The 19,450-nt window shown below is 44.0% G+C and overlaps 1 protein-coding gene across 10 annotated transcripts in view; it reads left to right on the forward strand.

The window, feature by feature from the left end:
* The window catches only part of FRMD4A (FERM domain containing 4A), a 468,321-nt gene that overhangs the window by 357,751 nt on the left and 91,120 nt on the right, over positions 1–19,450 (forward strand). For all 10 annotated transcript variants that reach the window (XR_005018889.1, XR_005018890.1, XR_005018891.1 and 7 more), the window contains 3 exons: positions 2,300–2,356; positions 3,248–3,270; positions 14,904–14,987. Coding sequence is in view for 6 of the 10 variants with exons in the window: in XM_036844689.1 (XP_036700584.1) it covers positions 2,300–2,356; positions 3,248–3,270; positions 14,904–14,987 (164 nt within the window). In the remaining 4 variants the exon portion in view is untranslated. The remainder of the gene's footprint in view (positions 1–2,299; positions 2,357–3,247; positions 3,271–14,903; positions 14,988–19,450) is intronic.

Below are 19,450 nucleotides of genomic sequence, written 5' to 3' on the forward strand. Positions count from 1 at the left end.
GTCGGTGAGAGAGAACTCGTATAAATCAGGTTCGATGTTTAAATGGGCATCTTTGGTAGCTTGATTCTGAATATTGGTACATTACAGTTAATGCTGCCATGCGATTAGCGTCTGACAGTCTCTCCTGGAACTGCAGAATGGACTGTGTAAAATCAAATCAAATAGAAAACGACCGCCCTCCGCCTTCCCCACTCCTGCCCCCCTTCCCAAAGGTATAGACGTTTCCCTTTAGCAGATGAGTCAAGTAATGAGCTAAAAACAATGTTCACACTTAACAGGGTTGTTCCCGATGGTTGGTTTTGAGTTGGCCTCTCCTGGGACGTTAACTATTAGCCACCGTTGACCGTTGCCTGCAACCTCAGTGTAAATGTTTGACGGAGTACGCTGACAAGTACACACCAGCGACTTCAGGAAGTCGATTGGTGGGAATGGAAAGGCACATAGTGCGAGTAGAAATGATCCATTGTGGAAACCCTGTACGGTGTTTCTGTTAAATCATTTGTCCACTGTTAAATGATTTACATTCTGATGGGACCTGGTAATCCCAGGACTGCAATTCCAAGCATTCCTGCACACTCCAGCACTGACAGTCTGTATCAATTACAGTGTCCGTAAAGCTCCTTCAGCTGGTTAAGCATAAAGAATTATTGTCCCCAATCCTTCCATGTCTCTCGTTAGTTCTCTCAGCCCGCGCTCCAAGGTGGTTCGGTGGCAAACATTATTATCCATATTTGAAATTCCTAAGCTCGAAAGAGCCTGCAGGATATCCTTCCCTCGAAATACACAGGCTTGCTTCAATGCATTGTTTTGAATTACAGGGGCCACTTCTGGATCACACAAAAATAATTAGAAAATCTGTGAATCAGAGTTTGGTTTATACTTCGAAAAAAAAGTAACCCTTGTTTTGGCTAACTTTGATGCCACATGTGGTCCTGAGACCATGTTGGCTGAGACTGTGACCTGATTGGTTTGGGGGAGAGCACGGCTTCCAGAAGGTCAGACGCTGGACCAGAAGTTGGGGGTGCTTTCCAGCCCCATCACAGCCACTAAAGCCTTGTGACTTTTGGGGGGTCCCTTGATGGTTTTTGGTTTCTGTTCTCAATGAAAGCGGGTGGCTGGGCTAGCTGAGGTCTAAGTCGGTGCTAGCTCTAATTTCTTGTGCTCCAGTCACTCACTGTAGGATCTAGTGGTATTAAGGAGAGAAAAGAAAGGTAGGCATTTCTACTTGTACTTGATAACAGAAGTACAACATCAATGAATTTGGTTATTATTCTTGCGTGCTGGTGGACTCCAGGTTTCCCTTTGTCTTTAAGATCTGAACTGTAGATCAAATACAGTGTTGTGCACTTAAAATCTTGTTAGGAGGGTAGATCTCACATTAAGTGTTCTTACCTCCCCCCGAGAAGAACACACAGAGGGACACAAGGAAACTTTTGGAGGTGATAGATGTTTATTACCTTGAACATGGTGATGGTATCACAGGTGTTTGCATATGTCTGAACTAACACATTATATATATTAAGTGTGCAATTTCTTTCTGTATCTATTATACCTCAATCAAGCTGTTAGATAAAAGGAGATGTGGACGATATACATTTTGAAATATATATACACAGGATTTTTTAAAAACCTACAAGAGGCTGATGTCCTTTTAAGACCATGTTCATAGATCACGATTAAATATTTGGGGGAAGAACTAGAGAACACAGTATTTTTAAACTTGGATTCTCTAACAGTGCGGACCAGTAGAACTTTCTACAATGAGCGAAGTGCCCTGCATGTGCTCTGACATCATGGTAGCCAACAGCTACCTTGAAGTATTGAGTACATGAAAGAGATGTGGCTAGTGCAACTGGGGAATTATATTTTTCATTTTATTTAATTTTAAAAGAATCACAATCCCACTGTAACCTTTTCTTCAATAAAGCCTTATTCCTGGTTCTGAAGTAGAGCTTAGAAAGAAAAATGCATGTGGTTATCAAGTAACCTTACTCCACTGATTAATCAGGTTGACAGATTTGTAAAAAGCCAGGGACTGGCGCATCCCTTAATTTCTCATGAAGACAAAGATGAAGCCCTGGAGGCAACTGTGTAGACCCAGGACCACTGGATTCATTCTAAGAGCTGTAAAAAGCATGTCAGGGAGCATTCAGGTCCAAGTAATTCAGAGAAGATATTCTATGAGTGCTTGAGATTTTAGGGAACACCTTAGAAAAGAAATACCCATCCTCTTTGGGGAGAGATCATAAAGAAATCATCACTAAAGGACCAAACTTATCTTCCTTGGTTTTCCTTTCAGGAGCTGATTGATGTTGACAGTGAAGTGGTGTTTGAATTAGCCTCGTATATTTTACAGGTAAGTCGTCTCCCCCTCGTCTTTGTATGCCAGGGCCATACACAGAAGAAAGAGGAATAAGACTTATCATGCATGGCAATTGTTATATCCACTAGCTGTTTGACTTCTTAATTATTTTTAGCCACAAGCAGGAAAGAGCTACTGGGGAAACTACACCATGGCAGCAAATAGAGTCTTCTCTATTCTCTGTTCTTCTCCAAAATTTTAAGACTGTATATCTCTGCAAAGGAAAATTGTGTGTATAACCTGAGATTGGGGGAAACTGAGACCATCCAGTGACCCCCTTTTCTTCAGGTCACTGGAGAAAGCCAAGTAAAAATCAGGAATTAATTGCCAGGAGAATGACTGTCATGAAAGACAAGGAAAAGATCCTTAGCTTATGCGAAAAAGAGGCATACGGAATATTAGAAACACTGGCAAGATGAACTAAAATGATGTCATTAATGTATTCCTTCAGCAAGATTTAGTGAGCAACTACTATGTTCCAGGCGTTATGCTAATGCATTACAGATTCCATGGTCCCTGCCTCCAAAAGCCCACAATACAAGATAAAACAACAAATAACACAAGACATAGACACATAGACAGTGCTATCCAGACAGACATCCAGGTTCAGAATCTTTAAACTGGAAAAAGTTAGATCAGGGCTTAGAAGTGGAAACTTTCCCTTTGTCATTATGAATCACTTTCTTTGTATATAACTTTCTAAAGTTTAATTGTCTCATATTCAAGCAGTAAATACACGTGTCCTTCCTTAATTATACTATAGCTGATAGGACGAAACAGCAGTCAGTCAGACTGATTCAGTAGAGGACTTCATTACAATGTATTTTAAAATCTGTAACGGGGGATCAGAATGCGTCACTGATGTTGAATTTTCTTCTTCTACAGGAAGCAAAGGGAGACTTTTCTAGGTGAGTTTACAAAAGTTTTTGGCTTAAAAAAGTATTCTGTTGCATCTCTATTAAAAGAAACTATTCTGTCTTTTCTTCGTAGACGGGCAATTTATTAATATTATATCTTAATGTTGAAATCCAATTCCCAACTTGTCAATGGAAATAGATACATCAGGCAGAGAAAGCGTAGTAATAGGGGGATATTCTGTACCAAATGAAAGTTACTAAAAGGCTGAGATTAGAACCCACTGTCACACATGGCCATTGTATTGAGGTGTGTCAGGTTGCCCAGGTGTCTTTGTGGAGCCTTGAATTATCATTGTGGTATGAATTTGACTAGAGATAACCCCATGGACGCACACATCTTTTTTTTCCTCTGTTTTAGTTCCAACCCTGAAGGTACAAAATCCTAGCCCGCAGGAAGATGTCTTTCATGAAAGTGTTACAATATAAATATCCCACTTCTACTGTCTTTCCTTTTCCAGATGTTATGTTAGGGAGAGAACATAAACAGACTTAACCACGGGAAAAAATGTGCCCTGCTTTAATAACCCTGTCGATCCACAAACTTCAATCTCGTCATTCATTTCATTAAGCGTGGGCCGTTGACCAGTAGGGCTGAATTGCCAGTCTCTCCTGATCATTACTGGAGACAGAGTAGGGGTTGTAACCATCCACCAACAGGACTGTCTGCTTAGAGACAGACATCATTCCTGGGATTCTGTTTTATTGAACTCCCCTGAGGGAAGTCCAGTATAGCTCATTCTTTAGAATCAAGGTCTAGAGATATGAAGACTCAACCACATGTACAAGAACAGCATCAGGGCGTGGGATCCTGGCCCATCATTAGGAAATTAGCAGAGTTGGTATGAAAAAGAAATGCAGATTATACCTCTGCTCCGTGAAGGAACTTGGGTGTTTTCTCATGCTTTGGGGGATCTGATCTGCAAATGCAGCCTAAACTACTTCACCTGGTGGTCTACCTCTACTTGTCCAGCTTTCTCAACTTCATGCTGAGTGGTTTTTCAGGTCTTAGCTGCCTTCTCTCTGCTCCCCATGCATTTCTAAGGCTTTCTAGCAAAGGCGGAGGTATATTTTCTCACTCAGATATCTCAGCAAAACCAAAAAAATTCTTTGACGATCTAAAACAAGGGTCAGCAAACACTTTCTGTAAAGAACCAGACAGTAAATACTTGGGTTTTGCAGGCCACCCAGTCTCTGTTGCAACTACTCACCCCTCCCTTTCTAAGTGCAAAAGCAGCCAGAGACAGTAGGTAAGCAAATGAGTATGTCGGTGTTCCAATAAAACTTTATTTATAAATTCAGAAATTTGAATGTCATATACATTTTCCTGTACCACAAAATATTCTTCTTCTTTTGATTTTTTTTTTCCCCAACCATTTAAGACTTTTTTCTTAAGATTTTTTTCCCAACCATTCTTAGCTCACAGGCCACATAAAAACAAGCAGGGTTGGCCAGTGGGTTGTAGTGGGCTGACCCCTGACCCTAAAATATAGTCCCTTCAGCTCAGTTTGATTATTTGTAGAAGGAGGCCTCCAGGCCCCTTTTATTTAGGTTTCCCAAGTTCTTGCTATGAAACAGAGGTAGTCCTTTTTTTGGGGGGGCGATGAAGGTTTATTTATAGCCTTAGCAGGAGACCTTGTAGGTAGCCAGTAACTGTTGACCGAATGCAGCATTTTCAGGATCTAGAAACTATACTTTGTTCTGTTTTTCCTTTGTTAGTTTTTTATGCCTTTCATTTGGTATTGGACTTGAGGCTCTTGGTAAGTGCAGGTTCATATCTATTTACAAAGGGCTCTGAAGTCCCATGAAAAAATGGTTTAATAACCACAGATCCAGTGGATTCCATTGTCTGGTCTACTTACTCTGAAGATACTTTTCCCCGCCTTTTCTTTCACGGGCTCTGAACTCCGCTGTAAATATTATTTATTTTTGAGAGTCCCCTGACAGGATGGAATGTGAGCTGGGGACAGCGTCATCTGGCCCCGCAGACCCTGGGAACGTGGGGCTACAGGGATGGTCGGCGGGGAGGAAGGGCAGGCCTGGCTTCCCGTAACTCACGGCCCCCTCATGAGCTTGTGGAATCCCAGCTTGTTGGCTGCAGAGAAACAAAGGATCCCGGTTTGGCTTCATTTGTCAAAGTGTTCCCTCGCAGTTTGTTTATAACAGCAGCTGTCTGGGGTGAGAAATAGCTGTCAGGGGAGGGGAGAGGTCAGACACCTTATCCAAAAGGTCAGTTTATCTCCCAGCGTAAAACTCACGTCACAGAAGTTGGGATTCCCTGATAAACACCGTTCTCTGTACAAGCCCACGGTTAGTATGCTTGAGTGGCCCGGAGTTTCGGAACAAGAGAAGTAATCCAGAATTCCTTGATTTTACCTCTTCCCATCCACATCTGGGAAAATCCCCATAACGTTGAAGTGGACCACATTTGGTTTGGTGGCCAAACATCAGGCATTTTAGATGTCCCGTTCTCATAGTTTAGTATTGTAGAAAGTTGTTTTTGCTCTATTAACGAATGCCGGACTCTACAACCTTAATTGTATTTAACTGAATGGCTTTGACTTATATACATACCCTGTAAATACAGTACATTTTCCTGAGCAGCATTCATAACGTAAGATGTCAACTTAGAACACACAGAGCACCGGGGAAGCGTTTTATATAGCACGTGGTCCAGGGCTTAATTCTGAGATCTTCTAGAATCTAGAGGATCAAATAACCTTTGAAATTAATGGTCGCACACAAAAGGCAAAGTAACTCTTTCATAGCCTGACGATCCTGAATCTCTACCTTCCTAAAAAGCTTCTTTGCCCAGGATGCTGTTATCCTGTATGTTTACATTTCAGTGAATACATGCAGATTACATTTATGTGGAATGAGTATTAAAAATCTATATATTATGGGCATTCCCTGGTGGTCCAGTGGTTAGGACTCGGCACTTTCACTGCTGTGGCCTGGGTTCAATCCCTGGTCAGGGAACTAAGATCCCGCAAGCCACTCAGTTGGGCCAAAAAAAATCTACATATTATGGGAGCAAGTTCCTTGATGTACCAGAGGAAAAGGGTTCTTTTTACAAAAAGGAGAAGTCGAAAGTGCTGATATTACTTTAATAGAACGAGAACTATGTAAGGTCAACCCAGAGCCGTAACTACTCTTTCTCATGAAACTCACAAGCTGTTCTGTTTCTCCTTTTGGACTCTTTTGCTCAGCAGACCCCTGAAGGCTTATTCTTACGTAACCCCCTTTTCTTTCCAGTTAATGGAAATGTTCACTTCCTTGTCTTATTGAGCTTGAAGGATTATTCTTATGTAACCCCCTTTTCTTTCCAGTTAATGGAAATGTTCACTTCCTTGTCTTATTGAGCTTGACAATGAAATCTTGGGTTCAGTGTTGCTGAAAGAAAATGAGTGCGGTATAGATAGGAAGTATTGTCCATGATAGGAAGAAATGTATGTCACCCATGTTCATATTCTAGCATAGACAAATTTGTAAGGTATCGTGAAAGGTTGAGGAAATCGTCTTATCTAAAAATATTTTTTCCCTTGTATTATTTTCCTTAGCACAGCATGTAGTGATCGTATTTCATTTCCTGGTACATATGTATGTAAAAAAAAAAAAATGTCCATCAACAATGAGGAAATCAGTGGAGTTGGCATTTCTGTTTAAAAACAATTGAATAGCCTAAGAACTGTTCATCATGGCAGCTATATAAGCAAGTATTAGGTTGAAAAGGGTCAACACAGTTTTAGAAACAAAAAGTTCTCCTTTGATAATCACTCCTGAGCATTAGTCAGCTAATACACATTTTCTAGGATTTATACATACTTTATTCATCACAGACTCTGCAGTGGTTTAAGTGCCGAGCACTGATTTTTCTTATTAAAAAAAAAATTCCTTGTAAAATAGATAGCTAGTGGGAAGCAGCTGCATAGCACAGAGAGATCAGCTCGGTGCTTTGTGTCCACCTAGAGGGGTGGAATAAGGAGGGTGGGAGGGAGACGCAAGTGGGAAGGGGATATGGGGATATATGTATATGTATACCTGATTCACTTTGTTATACAGCAGAAACTAACACAACATTGTAGAGCAATTATACTCCAATAAAGATGTTTAAAAAAAATTATTTTAAACATTCGGTTACCATAGAAAAATAATACTCTCGTCTTTAAAAAGGTCAGTTCAGGGAACACCTAATTTAGTCAACTGAACAGGACATTCAAACTGTATAGTTACATTCTAATTTAATGTAATAGAAGACTTATTAATACACTGCACTAAGCAAGGTATTACTTAAAGAATTTGATTTTTTTGCTTTTTTCCCCTAAGGGGACCTCAACTGAAAACCCTAGTGGCTAATCTTCATACTCTGATTTTGAGAATAGCCTCACTTTTTACTTTCTGTCAGCCTTTCTGAAAGGGGGCCACCAAAAAAAAAAGGAGGGAAAAAAATCATTTTAAACAACATTTTACCAAATCGGTGAATTGATTAAAAATACTTTATGCTGAAGCACATAAATACATTCCCAAATCACACTGCCTTTGATATAAACAATCATCCACAGATTAACAAGGACTAGTAAAAAAACATCTGTTCTGTAGAATTTTTTGCTAACAAGATTTATTGAAACCAGACTGGTAAAGCTCGGTTACTCCAGGCCGTCTATTGGGACCTGGAAATATCTTTGTTACAGAGAACCGGATGTATTGATGCTGATCATTAAAAGACTTATAAGGACCAGTAAGCAAACAGCACCTGAAAAGGGCTGATATTAAGGAAATCCCATGTAAAGTTCTGTGGGTCACATTTTGCTTACCTGTTAGGCAAAGCTCATCATGTGCTTTAGAGGTGATGGAAGGCTGCCCTCCATCTGCAGGTTGTCTGTTCCAAGGAAACACAGCAACCAACGTCAAAAAAGCAACGCTGTGATTGAATACAGAGGGGTCAGTTTCTGTGACATCCTTACAAAGTTAAAGGCTGGTGCCAGTGGGAGAATATCTGCTTATCAGAGTGCCAGGGTCAGTAAGAGTCTTACTGTGACCCTGATTTATCAACCTACAGGGTTCCAATTCTGCTTCTTAATAATAATAATAATAATAATAATAATAATAATAATAATAATAATAATAATAATGCTTTAGAAATAGAGCAACACGTTACTCCATCAATAGAAATGAGTAGCAGGGAAATTGAGTTTTACCTCCGTTTTAGAAAAGGAGTTGGAGTATTTATTTGTCCTGAAAAATTCCTTTCAGCTTCCACGGACTGCCTGGTCTTAGGTCTCTAGAAGAGCAGCTAGAAGCAAAAAAAAAAAAAAAAAAAAAAAGTGAAGACCTTTTAATATTTCCTCTTCTGTAAACCATGGGACCATGTGTTCACTAAGCCAGAAAGGTAAAATGAAATTTCTGTGGGAAAAAAAAAAAGTACCCTCTTGATTTTTTTGTTCTTTGTATGAAATCTCGTCTGCCTTTTTTAAGAGCATTTGTGAATTACTGCAAATGAAACTTGGCTTACTGGTATCTGAAAATTCCCTATTTGTAGGCTTTCGTTGTTTCGTTTTGTTTTTTTGTCAGACTAGATGATGCCTTTTAGGCAGTCATAGGTTAAAGGAAGAATTTTAGAAGATCAACGGGAAAAGAAGATAAAGGGCTGATTTTCTTCTAAAAGACTTTTTTTGGTAACATAAACATTTGTACAGATTACTATCTTTAAAAAGATGACAACATTATTTTCTTGCCCTGCTAAGAGACAGCGTTGAAAGTTGATTAATCTCAGGCAGTGGTCTATAAATCACAATTCTGAGTCTACTAACATCATTACTTTGCACTTACCTAAGTGGTTTTACTACTGCAAGTCATAGCGGGCTCAGGGTTAAAGCAGTATTAGAGCATTTGATCATTTGGGGTGTATTTTCCTACAATGTTTTAATTGGCCTCTTGAAAGAAAACAGCTGATAGGATCATATACTAAGAGAAATCGATTTGCTGAGACTTTTAGATAATTAGTAAAAAAAAAAAAAAAATACTCAGACAGCTGTGTTTGGAAGAGTCAACATTTGGAATACAACTTACATAACCTAATAGTATCTTTAATACCCAAACTTGCAAATTTCCCTATTGGAAAATGACTAGAAAAAAAGTCATCTGTTAAGCTTGAAATACATGCAGCCCAAAGGAGAGTTTTTGTGGGAAGAATTTAAATTTATATAATTCTCGTATGTTATTTTATCAAAAAAAAAAAAAAAAAAAAGAGAGAGAGAGAGAATGGGGTGTGTGATATTTTCCCATGACTTCTAAAGGACTTAGAGGGAGAAGCAGCTGGAATCTTTCATGCCAGCAAGACCTTTTGAAAGGAACAGAATCTGAAATTTTGAAACAAAATGTTCAAGTGGAAATGTTATTACAGAAAGCTTTGTTTTGTGCACAAAAGTCCATTTTACTGAGCTTTTCAAGTGTGTAATTCACAGTTTCCAAGCATAGAAAAGTATTCAGATAGGGTATTTTGCAGGATGATATTCTTCCAATCCTATGGGAATTGTTTAGATATACAGTAAAGGAGGAAATTTTGTATTATGACAGCTTGTCTCGTTTGCTAAGCATTTCTTTAATATCTATATCATATTTTGAGTTGACCTTGGTAATAACAAAAAGGTTCACGGCTATGACATTATGTCAGTTTTTCAGAGTTAAGATTTTGACTCAAAAGGATAACATAGAAAATTAAACAGCTTTTTGAGTAAAATTATAGTCTCAAATTGTAGGCTTATAAAAAAATTTGTTTTGAATTTTTACAAGTTTACAACTGTGTGAGAAACCCAAAAAAGGTTTCCTGTCATCCTAGAAAACCAAACTCACTAATCAAGAAAGAAATCTTTACTTAGATAAAGTAGCCATTACCATCAGAAATAAAGGCACATAATTCATAAATGTTGGTAATTTTGCCCCTCCATACAGGTGGCAAATTAGTGTGGCATATTTATCCATGATACATGCCCAGAATCCAGAATCCTCTGCTGGAAAAATCTCAGAGGGACCCGCAGGTGCTTCCCTGGTGTCTGCAAATGGTCACACAACTACAAGAGAACCCCCACAAGTGTCATCCTCAGCCACCAGTTCTGTGAGCCTCCCTGTACCCCTGAAGGAGAGTATGTGATAGGGAGGAGATAGCCAAGTGTCCCCATTTTCTTTGCTTGAACCTGAAGTTCAACTTGGTTAAAAAAAAAAAAAAAAAAGGAGGAAGAAGGGAAGGGAAGGAGAGAAATTGTTTCCTGCATGGTTATTAAGATAAGCAAAGAAGAGAAAATCTACAGCTCTCCTTATTCATCTGTCTCAGAGTTTTCTAGATATATTGTACCATTGAATAAAGTAGTACAGATCCACAATGCATCTCTGAAACTTTAGGGTCCCAGTGTTTCTGAACCCAGAACTTTGTGGGGTTTAGATGGGAAATGCGGAGTATTCCGTAACACCCACGGCAGCGTCTGAGGCAGCTCCTGGAATCCAGTCTGTTCACGCTTCTGCACCAGATTATGGATATTCACACCAAGTGGAAGAGAGAGAGAAAGGTCAAGCATTAGGTTCACCACCAAGTTGGTTAGAAGGCTTTATATCTTAGAGATTTTCAGATTTTGTAATTGCGGATAATGAGGACCCGTAATACTCTTTTTAACTTATGAAGTCCCTCTCCCTGGAGAACTTGACCTTCATGATACACTCATGAAATACGGAGGAGTTAGTAGGACACTAGCATCATGTTATTGTCTCTGAGTTTCGTGTTAGTCCTTTTTTGTGACACTAGTGTAACTTTCTGGCTTTAGTGCTCTAGTGTTTTAGTACCAGGACACCTCAAAACCACTGGTTTCAGGAAGAATTCTTCCACACGAAGCCAGTTCTGTCTGCCCCAAGTTTGTCCTGCAAGTTATGGACATCTCATTTAACCCAAAGGGAATCTTCTGAAAAAGCATTTTGTCATTTTTTTAAAGGAAAACAAGCACCTTGTGGGTTTTGCTAATCGTCCTATCAAATTTCATTTTTGCTTTCTTCACTCTGTGGTGTCTTGGTTAAACTTGTTCTTGTTGTTAATTGTGACAGATCCCCCAGTTGACGCATATTGCTAGAAACCTTAGTTTTCCACAGTAGATCATTTAAACTTCCCATGTTTTATGAGCAGGGTGGACAGTAGAACCACGATCCATCATCTTAAAAAACAAAAAACAAAAAAAAAGCAAAAAAACCCAAATCAAAGGCTAACACTTCATTGAGAGACCAATTTTTTTGCTGGCAGCATTAATCACTACCTAAAAGTTGTGAATAAAATCTGGTTAATATTAAAAATAAGAAGACTTCAGTTTTACTCTCAGTTTAGCAAGTGACTTTCCAAGAGACCTTTTTTCTTTTGCTAGAAATGGAAACTGACCGCTGTTTGGAACAAGGAACTGTTTTAGGGTATTTTATAGGTTGGCATTTATCATGTGTCCTGACTCTGGGGGAAATGTCCAAGTAGAAGATCTTGAGAGAGGAAGCTAGGAACTTCTAGCACATTCTTTCAGTTTCAGCTTCCCAAGTCTCTGGAGATAGAGTGACCAGGTCTCCTATTAAGGCAGCTTTGTGATTTGCAGCCAGGGTATGGCCAGATCATCTGACAGGGCTGGCCCCCTCTAAGTCATTACAGATGTTTACAGACAGCAGAAAGGCAAATAGGACATTTCTACATAGTTGTCCTTTGGGACGGTTTAAGAGCCCTGGATCCCTTCCAGAATGTAATGGATTTGGATGGGCTTCACGCCTTCGTGATTTCTTGTTGTATTTGTCTGTGTCACCTGGCCCTGGGGGAGCGCTACAAAAAAGCCACTGCAGCTCCAGCCAGGAAGTCAGACCTGGGACTCTCATCAGGGACGTTTGTTTGCCAACAAATGAGTGTTTAGTGGGTAAGACAATCTCTTCCTCTTTTCGTTCCTTCCTTCCCCAAATATACTTTAGATGTGATGAGTGTGAGTTAAACCCACACTCGTGCTTCAGCTTAATTGTCTTTCTCACAGTTCCATTCAATAAACGTTCAACCCATAAGGTGCCACCCTAGGCACTGATGGGTCCATGAAACAAATCCCTGTTCTCAGGGAGCTTAAAGTTAATAAACAGGGAAGATAAGACCCAGAAACTCATCACTGTAGGCTCTTGGGTGTTTGGGGACCTGAGTATTCCTTTATGCCTTAATAACATGCAAGTAAAAATTCCAAACTCTGCTTGGGAATTGAATTTTCCTAAACACAAGGAGGTGACCTGTTTGAAAAGCTCCAGTGCTGACCCTTGCCTCCTGGCTAAACTTGAACTCTACCAGCCTGGCATGGAAGGTCCTCAAAATCCTATGCCTAATCTGCCATTTATTTGGTCTGCTTAACCCTTCCATACCACCCGTTCTAATTGATCTCTTCAGTTCCTGGCCTCCATACTCTACTGTATTCCACTGAGAAGAAAAATAAGATTCCTGTCCTTTTCTCCATGTGGGCCCTGCCCCAAAGTCTGCTTTTAAAACAGAGCCCACAGGGGCCTTCCTTTCCTGCAAACTTTTTAGTTTGTTGTTTGAATTGACATGATCCAGTACTGCCCATGTAGTCAGTTCTCTTTTTATTCGCACCTCTCACTCCCTGCACTGAATTGTGAGCACCTTTTGAATGAGGACTATGGCTTATCCTTTTTTTATATATCCCTATAGCAGGGGCTCCATAAATACATTCAACTTATTGATTATTAATCAATAAATCCTTGCCACCTATGTGATAACCGTTCAAGGACTTAGATTTATTGATTTCAACAGTTACAAGTTGAGATTTTCCTTCCGGTTGGTTGTCCAAAGCCAAGATTCACAAACTTCACTGTCACTGTTTCTTAGTCCACTTGAAAAACACCCTTTCTGGGAGCAGCTATAAGGTCACATCCACGTGTTTCTTTGTCACCAGGTACATGAACTTGAAGTATGGAAATGGTTTTGCCCACTGGCACTTGGCATCCAAAGGGTAGCTGCTGATTCCTAGCTGGAGGCAGTGTTTCTGGCTGGGCGGGGGCCCACGGAAAGGCATGTGACTGTGGTGTTCCCTCCTTCCTTTGTATTTACCTGTGAGCTCCTATCTCATTGCTTTTTAGATGCTACTGCCCAAGGTCCCGGTGGTCGATATTTGCCTTGATTTGCATAAGCAGAACAGAAGCTGCTCCCATAGCCTAGGTTAGAACTGTGTGTACATGCAGGCTTCACGGGGTGACCTCTGCTCCCCAGCAAGGGCCAGGAGGCGCTCTGGTGGACCAGTATAGGGAGACACCTTTACACAGCAGAGCCATCCCAAGTGGATGCTGCTGATTGGCTTTGGAGGTAGACAGTGGGGGCCAACGCCCAGATGTCCCTGTCCCAGCAGGGGTGCGGGTCTGCTGAGTGCCCATGCTGATTGGCTCTGGAGGTAGACAGTGGGGGCCAACGCCCAGACGTCCCTGTCCCAGCAGGGGTGCGGGTCTGCTGAGCGCCCATGCTGATTGGCTCTGGAGGTAGACAGTGGGGACCAACGCCCAGACGTCCCTGTCCCAACACGGGTGCGGGTCTGCTGAGCGCCCACAGGGGAGTCAAGCCTCTGAAGCCCCCTGGTTAAATTAGGGGAATTTAAAGTACCTCCCAAACCTGAGACCATGCGAGTCTGAAGGGAAGGAAGAATTTCTGGTCCAGGGACCGGACGCATAAGACCTCCTCCTAGTGCCTGATAATCCACTTCACACTTTCTAAGTCGTTTCTGGATCTTGTCAAAAGCAAATGACAAATGAACTTATATACAAAACAGAAATAGACCCACAGACATAGAAAACAAAGTTATGGTTACCAAAGGGGAAGGGGGGCGGATAAATTAGGAGCTGGGGATTAACGGATACACACTACTATATACAAAATAGATAACCAACAAGGACCTACTGTATAGCACAAGGAACTCTACTCAATATTTTGCAATAACCTATAAGGGAAAAGAATGTGGGAAAAAAATATATATATATGTAACTGAATCATTTTGCTGTACACCTGAAACTAACACAACATTGTAAATCAACTATACTTCAATCAAAAAAAATTTTTTTAAAAACAAATGTTATTCATTTGTCATATTTTGGACAACAGTTTCTAGCATGTGGTCAGTCCAGGCAAAGAAAACTGGCCTGTGTGGGTTAGTGAGGGAAACAGCTTAAGGAGAAAACAATCGAGCTGTCCATTCTCAAAGCCCACAGCGGGGCCCTCAAGACCTCCCTAAGGTCCCCCCGTGGGGAAAGTGGTGACCCTTCTGCCCACATTCCTGCTGCCCGGGGACACTCCTCCGTGCCCCCTTGGCATGCAGGGCTTGAAAAGAACCCGCAGGCATCCGAGACGGCTCTGCCCGGCCCTGCCCTCTACAAGGAAAGGCCGCTGGGCTCTGTGTGCTGTGTGTTCTTTTGCATCTCTGTTAAGTAAATAAGTACAAAGAAAGCACCACTCTTCACTAAAGGGGGACAGATGCGGGGTCTGAGGACAAGACTGGGCCGGGTCGCCTCGCGTGGTGCTGTGGCTTTCTCCGAGTCTGATCATGTCTCTGCCGCGCTGTCTGTCTGTCTGCCCTGTCTTCCAGCAACGAAGTGGTGAGGACGGACTTGAAGAAACTGCCAGCACTTCCCACGCAGGCTCTGAAGGAGCACCCCTCCCTGGCTTACTGGTAAGCCCCCTTTCTCTGCATGCCCCAGGCATCCCCCCTCCAGGACGGAGCCCCTTCTAGGGATGCAGGGGGCTCTGGGCGACTGTCCATCCTCCCCGCCACCACGGGTCCGCCTGCACCCCAATCAGACAGCGACTCCAAACTGTATCGAGTGGCTTGAGTCTTCATGAAACTGTTTTCTGCATTTATTTAAATAACATGAAATGTGGGAGACCTCTTTTCCCTATTTTCTTTCTTTAAAAAACAGAAAAACAAAAAAAACCTTCTAAAATTTCCCTCTGGATGCTTTGCCTCCTTGGAGATTCTTTCGTGAGCTGCTAGGGTTTCGCTTTGGAATCCTTGTCATTTGATGACAGGATGTGTGGGGTTTTGAGATGTGGGAGCAGGACAGGGGTTTTTTCTTTGCAGAGGAGAGAGATTGATTCTTTTCTTTTCCCACAATGTTTAATATCTCCTGATTTAGCTTCCGTGTAACATTACACCACAGTTCATCTGTCGGGCCCTAAATTACTGATTCTGAATGAATCGCGCACTTGAACGGTTCCCAGGTTGTGGTTCGGGTCACAGTGGAGCGGGGTTTGCATTGCCAAGCAGTGTGTTGAAATACTGCTGGGCTAGCGAGCCCTGACCACTGTCCTTTGAAAGCAAAATGCCGCTCCCCCAGTCGTCCTTCTGACTCCTTGACAAAAAGCACTGTAACGGCTTTTATTTAAAAAACAATAATAAGATAAAACAAAAATTGCAGAACAAGTCAGTCTTATTGAATTATAACATATGACTTTTAAGCACTTCTGTAATATGCTTTATGAAGTTGCCAGTTTACTAACATTTCATCTTGTCCAGACACCTTTCCAGTCGACAGACTAGTTATTCAGTCATCCGGGTGGCTTTAAGGGATTCCTTTGGCTGGGATGGGGTGCGTCTTGCTGCAGAGGGCATTAGCAGGATGAAACTCCAGTACGTAACTCATTTCTTGCCAAGAGACCAAGTGATGGGGCAGCTGGACGGGAAACAAAAGAGCTGAACCCTGAGGCTGAGAGCTCCCACCCGTGCACTGGCATCCCCAGTTTCATCTCTCTGAACTGTTTTGTTGCCATTCTTTTTTTTGGTAACACAGGTGTCCATAAATAGTGGCTTTAGATCCTTCTAATTTGCCCCCGAAGAACAAAATTGGTTTAACGTGCAAAGACTTTGCACGTGTCAATTTCCAGACTTCCAACCTGGCGGCGTGCACATATGAACACCCCCAGATGGCACTCCTGTTCCCTTGTTCGTGGAACCCGATTGGCCTCTCCCCAATTCCTTATGCTCCCTGGGCCTTACCTTCTCTATCCTCCCATCGGTTCATTTTCAGGAAACCAGTGGTGAAGGAGCTCGAGATGCAAGGAAGTAACTCGAGAAGCTGGTAGATCCTACCTGGTGAAATGTATTTGCCAGCGGGGGCTGTAGTGTTGCTGGGTTGTCTGGAATCAGAGTTGCTTTCAGCCTAATCCCTCCCTGAATTATCTCATGTGTTTGTTTCCAAACGTTTTTTACACCCTGTGCTCATTTCCGAGCTATGAACACCTCCTTTCCTCTCCTCTTTCTCTCTCTGGATTTTCTTCTGTTACCTCCACAGTCTGCTCTGTATGCAAACATTATCACCAATACAGAGACTCCTTCCTTCACGCTTATGCTTTCTCTTTTGCCGTTATGAAGAGCTTCATCCAAATCTACATCCGTAGCTGTCCTGCCAGAACAGCCCTCTATCTCTGTGACCAGGCCAGCGCTTTCCCCGGGCCTCATTTGGACCCAGAGGTGCCCGTGTCACTGTCTAAATGCACTGGGAGGATGGCAGGACCGAGGGAGGGATGTTTCTGAAGCAGGTACCCTCAGCTGCTCTACAGCTCAGCTTATGCACAAACAAGCCAGTAGCATGAACCATTCTGATGATGCATTGCTTAAAAAAAAAAGTATACACACGCACACACACATTCACAGATGCAGTGGACAACCTTCAGGCCAAAAGAAGCCACTGGGAGCCCATCCACCACTAGTCAGGGAAGGCATTACAGCCTAGTGAGCAAAAGCAGTGGGGTTTAGAATCCCAGCCAAGCCTCTGAACTGTGGGGTAATGATAGTCTAGGAAGCTCGTGTGACTTCTCTGCTGCCTCGATTTCCCATCTCTAAAATGGGACTAACCCTATCGACCAAATTCAGGCTGTAATTAAGAGAGGAGATAAAAAGGCACAGAATGCCATCAGGAAGTAGGGGAACGGCGCATAGTGATGCTGAGTCATCACGTCATAATCCTTTCTGCTCGTTTCCCCCAAGCGTCAACAAGCTTGGACTTCTCACCCCACGTGATCTCTCTATCGGGGAGGCAGCCGGGGCACAAAGTGCCCAGGGCCACAGAACAAGGCAGCATCAGGGCCCCGAGCTGGGTTCTCTGGAGCGCCTCTGCTGCAAATGCGGGACCACTCATACCGCCCATTCCAGGTGTGAGGGGACGTCTTCCCGTCACAGGCCGACGGCTCCTCCGAGACAGGGAGCCCTGTGGCCATCGCCTTGTTTCAGGGCTCCTTGTCTGCAGAGATGGACCAGCCATCCCATGCCTGGGGCACGGTCAGCCTTGGTCATTTGTCTTTTTCCTTCATGTGACACCGTGTCCTCCAAACGTGCTTTGGGATCCCGTTTCCTCTGCCTCACGGGTCTCTGATGATAATCCCGTTTAGTCCGCGCCGAGCACCTGGGGTAGTTGGTGCGTGTGAGTCATCTGTCAAAGCCTGGAGAGGGGCAGGAGCGGGACCGGGGGCGGAGTGGGTCTCAGGCGGCTCTTGTCACACACCAGCCCGTGGAGTTTCCACTGGGGCAGAAGACGTGGGAAAAGCCGAGGAAGAAGGAAGATACCGTGGCCTCGCGGTGGGTCTCAGACAGCAGGAGGAACCAGGCGAGGCAGGGTGACCAATCCCCACAGCTGTCAGGCACGGTGAGACCGCCCAGGCTCAGACCAGTCAGTTTGTGAACAGCTGAACAGCTGCCTGCCGGTATAGCTGACACCGCTGGTGTTTTTCCCGACGCCGTGCTCATGTTCACAGCCACGGCACTGTGTTAAGTTCTGTCTCCCCTCCTCCGCCCAGGGACCCTCTCTGCAGCTCTGAACCAAGGAAGCAGGCCTGTAGCTATGCTGCGTGGCTGGACCCCGGGCCTAGGAGTCCACCTCCCCAGATGCCACGTCGTGTGGCCACCCGGCTGTTGATTCAGTGGCTGGCTAGGGAGGAAGCTGGAAGGGTAACCCCAGAACGTCCTGACACGACTCTGATGCTCTGGGAGGCTGGTGTCGACCCCAGAGAGGACGCTTCTGGAGAATTCTCTGTCAGGAGAGGGCTTTGTCCCCCTCCGCGTAGAACTTCCGTGGTGTGTGGGAGCCGAGGAGAAACCCGGCTGCAGCTGCCCCCTCTGAACAGAGGTGCCCGGACCCCATAGACGCGACCCTCAACTAGACCGAGGCCCCTCGTAGGCAGCCATTCCCCATCCGGGGCATTAGAGAAGACACGTTCCTGTGAGGGGCCAGCCTTACGTGCGTCAAATTTCAGAACACTACAGTGAAGAGAGATTCATGGACGATTGGGAGAGTAACGAGAAGATAACTAAATGAGCCCCAAGTACTAGGTGATGAACACATAGAATGTGTGACCCCCCCCCCAGAGGTGGCCTCGCTGGCAAAGAAAGAGGGGGGTGAAAGAAGGCTTTTGATCAGTTCCGGGGTACTAAATGAATAATAGCTCGTAAAGGTCAACCAAGGAGGTCTCGAGGGTTCATCCCTGGGGTCGCCTCCTTGTCACGGAGTCCCCGGGCCAGTGGGGAGGAACGTGAGGCAGAGGCGTGAGGAGGAAGGCCGTGCGGCCCGGTCCCAGAGGCCAGGCCTTTGGCCTTGACCCTCCAGCAGGTGGGATGTGCTTCCCCTGTGATTCCCAAGGTTGCTCCTGAGCCTGCAAAGGCAGCGGGGCACGGGGTCACTTCCCAGAGGGGCCCCTGCTGCCGTCCGCCCCGTCACAGGAGGGTGTGGCCTGCATTGCCCCTCAAGGAGCGAGCTGGCCTCTTGCTGTGTTAGAACTAAGGTTTCAGAAGGTTCCAGGGTGGCCCTCTGATTTCTGCCTCCTTCTTATCTCGCCAGCGCTCCTCTGGGCCTTTTATTGCTTCACGGTCTGTGTTAACCGGCCCCAGATTCCAGAACTTTCCCATCCTCCTTGGACGCCCTCAACCCTGCCTGCTAACTCGGGGTGGGGAGGCCGTGGGCGTCCTGTCAAGAGTCCACGCCTGCCTGCCCCACCCCGGAGGCCCCGGGAGCTCAGGAGGGGGAGGAGGACCCGAGGGAGGTCGGCCGGAGCGTTCACGCGGACCTACGGCCAGTAGCCCTCTCCCTGTCCTCTGTCCCGTGTCCCCCCCCCACCACCGCTGGCACGCATGCTCCCCACTTCGTC

Source organism: Balaenoptera musculus, chromosome 2 (genome assembly GCF_009873245.2).
Source record: "Balaenoptera musculus isolate JJ_BM4_2016_0621 chromosome 2, mBalMus1.pri.v3, whole genome shotgun sequence".
In the NCBI taxonomy this organism is placed as follows: domain Eukaryota; kingdom Metazoa; phylum Chordata; class Mammalia; order Artiodactyla; family Balaenopteridae; genus Balaenoptera; species Balaenoptera musculus.